Genomic DNA, 8889 nt, shown 5'->3' on the forward strand with positions numbered 1-8889 from the left:
TAAGGATGTAATAAATGGATTTTTTTTTTCTTGTGGATTCCTTTAATTTTGGGTGATATTTGTACACAGTATCTACATTCATAGAGCATTCTTCGAAAGGTATATAATATGGCTAATCATTCAATCATTCTCCCTTCTCTGTGGATGCTGAGGGCCCTTTGGAGAAAGAAAAGTATGGGGCTGCTTTCTTTGAAGTGGGAAGAAAGTGGTAGGATTGAGTCTGCCCGTCAGGCTCGTTTGTTGCAGGAATTGCATTTGACATCTGTCTCCCCTTACATGTGGAACTGGTTCCAGTGAAATACTCAGATCTGTGCATAATACACCAGCCCTTTTCCTTCCTTCATCTGCAGGAAGAACCAGCTTCGTGAGACCGGAGTAGAAGGATGGAGGGACCTCCCATTCTTCAAGAGCAGAAGGTTTCGGCAGGGAGATTATTGTTTATGAAGAGCTAATTTGTGTGCAGTCTGTCCTCTTGGTTGTAGAAAGGGAGGGAATGTGAATTCTGATGTGGTCTACTTCTGCTCTCCTCTCCGTCCCAAGATCAAATTGGTGACAGTTCACTGGTTTTCAAATACGTTCGTTTACTGCATTTTAAAAAATGCTCTGGGAGCACATGAGCCTTTAAAAATGCCTGTGAATGTAGATCCTGCTCTAGATACACTGGTGTGGGCATTTTAGTAAACTCTTACTTGTGTGCAAAGTATGATGTTTATGGTCTGCCTTTTTAGATTTTTACGATAGAAGGTGGTCAGTTTAGGAACTGTGGGCAGAGCCATTTGCACATGGGCAAAAGAGTGGTTTCTCTGAGTTATGGCAACAATTTACAGATTTATCCCTGGTAGTTTTAAAAAAAATACTGTGTCCCATGGATCTGCTTTTTAATAAATATGAGCTGAGGAATTGCGTTGAGCATTCCTAAGATGAAGGAGGTATTTACTCTAGAACTTTATATAGTATTGAGAATGAAGGAAAAGGACAATTCCAGATCAAGGAGATAGCATAATATAAAAAGCTAAACATACAAGTTTAAAAAAAAAAGATTTTTTTGTTTGAATTGGATGTGTTATATTTCATTCGGTAATTTCATATAAGATCTATCAAAATTATTTATATTTTTTTCTGGACAGTGTGCAGAAGTTACATATTTTAATAAAAATACTGTATATAAATCGAGTGACATGAAAAAATATCTAGAGCACACAGTTAACTCATTTCACACAATTATTTTTTCTTTTAATTTTCCAGTTTTTAATTGTAACTCTTTGTTTACTCCATTAAAAATTATTTCCAACAAATGGCAGGTGTTTAAGAGGTTTGTTAACAGATAGTTCTATACTATTCTATGTGAAACAGAAATCCACTGGGGCTTATTGAAGTTCTTTCTAGATGTCTTCTCTGTAGCAGAAAACAGTGTCTGAGACAAAGAATTACAAAATTATACAGGTTTTGGATTTTCCGTCCTCTCCACTTCCTCCACCACCACCTCCAGCTGCATTTTCAGCTAAAAAACAGAGAAGAAAAGTAAAGTGAGTATTTTCTGTTAATTTTAGCTTCTCTAATTTCTTGTTTAAAAGGTGTTACTTTTGTGACATGCATATTATGTGTGATCTTCTGAAAACTGAATGTGCTTTCGCTACTTGTCTGGGAAATGGAATAAGAAACAATAAAGCATGCTATATATACATATGGGTATATAGTGTAGCAGTTGATACCAACTTTTCTCAAAGGACCGAACACACACTGAACCACTCTTACTGGAAAGTTTCAGTAGTTAAATGTATGTAGCTCTGCCCCACACATACAAAACTGAGGTATGCAAACCATGCTAAAGAAATAGTCTTGGATCAATATAATCTGTGAATCTATTTTTGAAGCAGATGATACAAGAACTTTAATTTGACCTAATTGTATAAGCCTTTATCCAACCCTGCATGAATCCCTTTTTAATTACCAATTAAGAGAGACACTTTTTATGTTTGTTAACTATAGTTACTGATTCTGTTGCTGTCTCTCTCAAATGATGCCACAGATGTTCATTGGTCATAGTTAAGATTCTTTCAATGTAATAAATTGCGTTCTCAGGTTCATTTAAGGTAAGATACCAATATTAGAATTAAAACTTACATTTGAAAGCTGTGGATCACCATGTTACTAGGTCATTTTCGACCCTTTCCACCTGCATTGAAACATGTCACATAATCAGTGTCCTACCCTTTGTAATTTGTGGATATAATCAACACTATGTTACTAACTATTTTATTTTCTAATACTTATACTGTATTCTGTTTATTTTCTGAACTTTCCACTGTAGTGGTTCAGCAAATATGTTTATTTTGTTTTCTGTCTACTGAATGGCTGAGACTAGCCAGCAGGTCAGCGTGATCTAGAGACACCAGTGTGGTTCAGCATGTATCAAATTATTGTTTGTATGAACTGACTTAACAAACCCATATATTTACATGGCCTTGATTTGACAGGGTCAGATCTGTTCTTCAGAAATGTGCATGGCCTCATCCCAGTGCACATTTAAAATGATGCAAAATAATTCACTTACATTTTGTGATACCAATTACGATATGCAAAGATCCGATCCTTAGCTCCTGCAAATCTGTGTCCATGCTTGCCTGTGTGAGGCTCCTTGTGGGAAAATACTTCTTTTCTTAAGTCAGTGACTAACTGATTCCATAATACCAATAATATAAAATGGTCCTAACTTCAAGCGGGAGTAGAACTACCTGGATCTTCCTAAATGTATAATTTAATTTTTATTTAAGAACCGTATGTTTAAGGACATAGGATCAGATTGTAGCAACTACAATCTTTGCCAAGAGAGTAAATGTACAAGGATGTTTGTGTGTAGGTCCCAGGCTGTTTTGTTTTGCTGGTATTTTTCTGAAGTTCAAATGCTTGTGTTCCAGTGAAAGGAAAGAGTACTTACAGCCAGCTAGTTCTCAGCAATAACTTAGTCGTAAATAAATGATATGGCTCATTGCAAAAAAATTGTCTTTAAAAAGAAATTTGGGAGACAATGGGGACGGGGGGACAGAATTTCTCTGAAAGTGTAAGTGGTATCACAGTGTGAGTAGGCCAAAATATTTCTTGTAATTTGATTACACTGATAATATTTGACTCATTTTATTAGAGTTCTCTTTCAAGTCATGTAACTTACAGTACTTTTAAAACCACTTTGCAACATCTTCGTAACAACTTTTGCAAGCCTAGTATCCTTTGTCTTAGGAGCCAGTAACTACCTAGTGCAATTCACACTCTGACAGCAACTTGATGGGTGGCCTTGAGTAGCCTCTCTTTGTGTGAAATGTGAAGAATACTCACCTATTTCCACAGACATTGATTAACAAATAAATTATTCACTACTGTTTTATGTTTTAAGAATGTGAGACACAGGCTTAGAGTAAACTAACTTTTCTTGTTCAAACTAGCTGACAATAACTAATTCTGTAGAAATCACACATGTTTTTGTTTTACTCTCTGAACATTTTCAGTCAGCTGATTGGCAGAGCTGATGACCTGCTGTTCCTCATGTAATAAAGAATAAAAATAACTGACTTATTTTCCTGTTACACTTGAGTGATAGGTTCTCAGTTTCTATTAAATCAGATTGTCTTCTAGGTTATCATATGCAGATCCACACTCTCGATTTTAGGACTTGGGCTGTCTTAGGAAGATTAGCGTTACATTTGTGGTATGAGTGTATTTCAGCCAAGAAACTGATGGTAGAGAACTAGAGCCAAAAGTGTATCTTAAACTTGCAATGGAAGTAGGGACTTGTGCTGCTTTTTCATGTTCCAAAAGTGCACTATCCATTCCCATCGCTTTTACTTATGCTTTTCGTTTTTCAATTCAAACAAGGCACCTGAATACATTTGGGGCTGATGCCACATAGAATTTTGATACGTTTCTAGTATTTCAGGTGATTGCAGCATTGACAGATAAATTGATTTGCATTCAGTTTTAAGTCTTAAAACAAAATAAATTTTACATTCCCTTCACTCTAGTGATGGTCATGTTCCCTATAATTCTGCAGCTAGGAAAATGAGGTCAGTGTACTGGATTTGTGTAATCTTTAAAGGTTACTCTTCCAAATGAAGATAAAGCTAATTTGGCTAATTCAGAACTCACGTACCCATTAGCATAAAATTCAATAAATATTGCAAAAGTTCACTGCATGTGTGAATTTGAGAGAAAGAGAATATATTGACTGTCTTACAAATATATATAAATGAAAACCTTAGAACCTTAACCTTTTTTGGCAGCTTCTTCTTCTTCCTTTTTCTTTTGTTCCTCAATAACTTTCATCTTCTCTTCATATTCATCAGCTCGTGTTTTCCATTCAACCCTGTTGTTTTGAAGACCATCAAACATGGGTGTAATTTCCTTGTGAAACCTCGAGAATTCCTGTACAAACAATTTAAATTAGTAAATTAGAAATTTGTAAACACTAATGATTTATAAAGTCTGAATTTGTAGAAATACTACTGCTTTTCAGAGAAAACATTAGTTTTCTTTTTTGCACTATATCTAACTCAGTGTGTATGCTAGATAAATTAATTTTATTTCATTTAACAGTTTTTCAAGCACTTGCTCCATCTGTGGTAGTGGGTTTCTGTAGAAGAGAAAACATTTTAAAAGAAATAGTGTGAGTAACGGCTGGTGCATATTTGAAAGCATGTTCTTGGACATGCAGTGGTGGCATATTACTGGAAATACTATGGGACAATAATGCCCTATTGTGCACAGTCAGAAAAGATCTGAATTATACAATGCACATTTTAGTGTCTTCCCTAATCCCACATTTGATAGTCCAATTCATATAATACGATTATAACTATGATACACGATATTTTATCGTATGATTGCCAGTATCAGGATATAATTTTAAAAGTCTAGTATCCTATAGTATATTCTAAGCTGATGAGCATGTATCTGAAAATGTTAAAATATTACATGTCACACTTCTGCATCACATTTTGGGATATTAAAAGCTAGACAGGGATTAATAATGTTGGCATTTTAGTGCCTTACAGAAGATATAGAATATCTGTATTTCCAGAATATTGCAAGTTTCCTATTCCTGCTTTCTGTGACCATCCACATGTTGCATGCTTATATTAAATTGGACTGTGAAGACTTAGACTGGGCTTTCTAACTCAGTCTTTCAAGATAGTAACAAAATCTCAGCACCCTCAAGTTTCGCTGAGATCTTCACTTTTTATGAATTTGCTTCACATCTCTTGAATTTGCTTTGTGGGAGCAATTCTTCTATGTAACAAAAAATTCAAAAATTGTGGTGGTTGTGATAGTTGTTTACCCTGTGACCAATAGTCCTGCTGCTGTCTAGAGTGTTTTAACTGCAAGTTTGTCACTAATTGTGGCATCAAAACTGCTGCAGTGGGGAAACAAAAAAAAATATTCTTACCTTGTATACAAATGTACACACAAAATCTATGAAACCAACTTGGAGCTTAGGTAGTTCATCTCCCTTGTTTCTGTCCATCATAGGCTAGAAGAGAATAGGAGTAATTTAGATTATGTAGATATGCTTTTTGGTATATTGATCTAGTAAGATTCATGGACCATAAGTCAATGCTTTAATAACAGTGAATATTTCTTCACTCAGTCATATTATTTAGTACTTACAATTGGTTGTTGCTGTAGCACAGTTCGCTCCAGGTCACCTTGCTCCCAGAACTCATTTGCAACCATGAGGGCAACCTGAATAATCACAATTCAGTGGAAGTGTCAGCAGAAAGCAGTAAATTCAAATAAATAAAATAACAAGGCTTTCCAGAAAATGTGAAAAGGTTGATTAACCAATAACTGGTATATTACTGTTTACTACTTAACTATTACTACTAACTTCCACAAAGAAAGGACTTATTTCTTGCTAGCTGCATTATCTCCGAGTAGTTTAAAACCCCTCCAGAAATTAGGAGTTTTGGTAAAACACAATAAAATTCCACTCTTTAATCCCTGTAGAGGTAATCAAGTGCTTCTTTCAGAAATTACAGACACTCTCTGGTGTACTTAAAGCTTTTTTCCAGAAAACTATCTCTACCAATATTCTGATATGTGTTGAGTAAATGATAGATTGTTGTCAGTGGGAACAAGACAATATTAGCAACATAACAGAATCTTCTACTACCTGTAACATGTATTACTTAGGAGGCTCAACAAACATCTTGCAGTTGTATTTTGATTATGTGTTGTTAAAACCTATTCCTGTAAGGCTAATGATAAGCTTCAGTGCAATGATCAATAAGTATTGAAGTACTTTAAGTATTTTTGCACAAAGCAGTGTCACACTGTATTACAGTATTTATTTTTAGCATGTTTAAGCTACTTTCACATGGCACCAAGATTTACAGAATAGGCACAATTAATTCAAATCATACTGATGTTAAATCTGTGCCTTAAAAATACCTGAAAAGGTATTCACCTAGCTATCCACCTAGCAAAGGTGGATAGCACAAAAATAACTGAGTGATATTTAAGGGTAGCTAGGACAGCTGACAGAATCAGGGATGCTGGTTGTAGCTGAAAGACACGCAGAAATGGGTGGATCAACACACAGTCACAGATTATTTTCTGGAAACATAATTAGGTGCAGATACTTAAATATCCATAAAATTATAAGGGTTTTGTTTGTTGTTGTTGTTGTTTTAAATTATCGTGCAGCAAATAGGCAGTAAAACAGATAGCAAATGTAGTATTGTCTGTTTGAAAAGTACCTACCTTACTTTGAACTTCCCAAGGCTTGGTTATAGCAGACAGGTCACATCCAGTCATCATCATAGCCCTTTGAAAACACAAACCAAAACAGGAGTATAGTTAGGATGATGATAGGCATCTAGATTCCTTTTAAAAATCGAGACCTTTTTTACCTTTATTATACAGATGAATGCTCATTTTGAGAAGATTGAAGACATCAGACAATAACACTAAGTCTTAATTTACATGCTTAGGTGCCAAAATTATTTTAAAATCTGGTTCTAGATAGCAGATTGAATAAAGAATGAAATATTAACCACCTACATGATTACTTCTTTCTTGGTTGGGTCAATAGATATATATTTAATTGCCTCCTCTTCTGATTCCATTTTCTCAATTGCATCCACAATCTTTTGAAACATAGTTCTTTTCCTGTTAAAACATACCAATAAACCATATATAGTTCCTGCATTGAAAATGAAATAGAAAACCATATTTCTGTTTTTCCAAAGTAGTGTCTTAGTCATCATAGTATCAAAGTGACACGTTATTAATGTTGAACTCAAATTTTTCAGGTAACCTAGCACAGTTCGATTTTGCTATACACCACTGACATGTGAAATACTGTGTGAGAATTTCTGACAAAGAAACAAATAACCCATTTCCTAACTCTTCCTATTTAACTGTTTGGGGTGAAATTCTTCTTTAGTATTACATGTTTGTTACTTTCTGTAACATATCGAATTGGGAAAAGTGAGGTAAATACTAATAAATGTTCTTCCACTCTGTCCCCTCAAAAATACACTTATTGCTTAATAAATATTTTCATTTGCATTTAGAATAAATGAAATCGTGAAATTACTGTTCACTAGTTGTTGAACAACTTACTGAATTGTTTCCTGTCTCCTGTCTCTAAATTTTCCCAGTCACAAGAGATCTGGATCAAAGCAAAAGGCTCCATATATCTTTAAGGAAAATACCTATTATAAAAGCATATTAAGTCAGTAACTTAGGAACAGAAGGGATGATTTGGTATTTGGAGTCTTTGGCACTGTGATCAGTTGATGTTTGCAGTTTTGTTTTTAAAACAGCATCTTAATTTCCATGCCATAATTGTACTTCTATTTAGTATGAGTAATTGTAGTGTGGTATGCTGAATATCACACATGCACACAACCTTCAAGTAAGGCTACAGAATCCCCACTTCTGAAATATAGTGTTTGTTGTAACTAAAAGCATATTTGAATGACCTACTAAATATTTACTAAGTCTTACGTACATTCATATGTTCTCTATTTTGAAAGCTTACAATGGATCTAAGAACGTTTTTGGTTTGTTTTCTAAAAGAATTAGGCTTAATAACAATTTTAAATATAACTGTATTCTGCATATAAAGGAACTAAAAACTAAAGTTACAAGTAGTATATGATTGACATTTTTTTCAGTAGGAAGTTATACAGAATTCAGTACTTACTTGAAGTACAAAGCCAAGTCAGTTGCTATTATTGCTACTTCAAATAAGTGTAGAACAGTTTCAAACTGGCGCTTATTTAGGTTCTGGAAGATGTTTAAACTCTGCAAGATGAAAGTTACAAATTCAGTTCCTTTTATAACACTGGTTTGGGTTTGTACTACACAGATTGTCACAGAATGCTATAACAAAATTGGCCAAAAGGAAAATTTCTCCAAATGAAAATAGTGCTGCAAATGAAAAATTATTCAGTTGGTAAAGATGTCCCTTATTCATAGCTAATAAATGGCTAAATAACTGTGTGAATGGTTGGTGGACCTATGATGCTGCCCACAAAAGCTGCACAAATAACTAAATCCACAGTGACGCAAACCAGTTGCAAGTCCTGCTATTGCCACATGTAAACTAAAACCAAAGAAAACCACCTGTATTCCACATAATTAGTACAGAAATGGCAGTTCTTCATCATTTCTTTGCAGTACACATTCCATACACCTAATTTTCCTAGACTTTTTAAAGCTCTGTAGCAGACACCGTTTTCCCCCTGTTACCCTGGGTCAGCGCAACCTCCCACTGCACTGTTGGGGACCTGCTATGGCCATTACAATGGGCTTTCCTCAGGCAAAGGGAATGAGAGTGTCACACTCGGCATTTTTCTAAGTGTCCTAGTTTTCCTTCCTTCTTTAACT

At 34.8% G+C, this 8889-nt stretch overlaps 1 protein-coding gene across 2 annotated transcripts in view; it reads right to left on the reverse strand.

The window, feature by feature from the left end:
• Window positions 1-133: 133 nt before the first annotated feature.
• Window positions 134-8889, reverse strand: part of PDE6C (phosphodiesterase 6C) — a 30052-nt gene continuing 21296 nt past the window's right edge. Inside the window, exons 16-23 of one of the 2 annotated variants that reach the window (XM_071811990.1) lie at window positions 8204-8304; window positions 7054-7161; window positions 6754-6817; window positions 5659-5733; window positions 5438-5521; window positions 4263-4416; window positions 2125-2176; window positions 134-1501 (exon numbers count right to left, since the gene is read on the reverse strand). In XM_071811990.1, the coding sequence (XP_071668091.1) occupies window positions 2157-2176; window positions 4263-4416; window positions 5438-5521; window positions 5659-5733; window positions 6754-6817; window positions 7054-7161; window positions 8204-8304 (606 nt within the window). In that variant the 3' untranslated portion in view covers window positions 134-1501; window positions 2125-2156. The remainder of the gene's footprint in view (window positions 1502-2124; window positions 2177-4262; window positions 4417-5437; window positions 5522-5658; window positions 5734-6753; window positions 6818-7053; window positions 7162-8203; window positions 8305-8889) is intronic. The other variant, XM_065842902.2, reaches the window with a different exon arrangement.

Source organism: Patagioenas fasciata, chromosome 8 (genome assembly GCF_037038585.1).
Source record: "Patagioenas fasciata isolate bPatFas1 chromosome 8, bPatFas1.hap1, whole genome shotgun sequence".
Taxonomy (NCBI): domain Eukaryota; kingdom Metazoa; phylum Chordata; class Aves; order Columbiformes; family Columbidae; genus Patagioenas; species Patagioenas fasciata.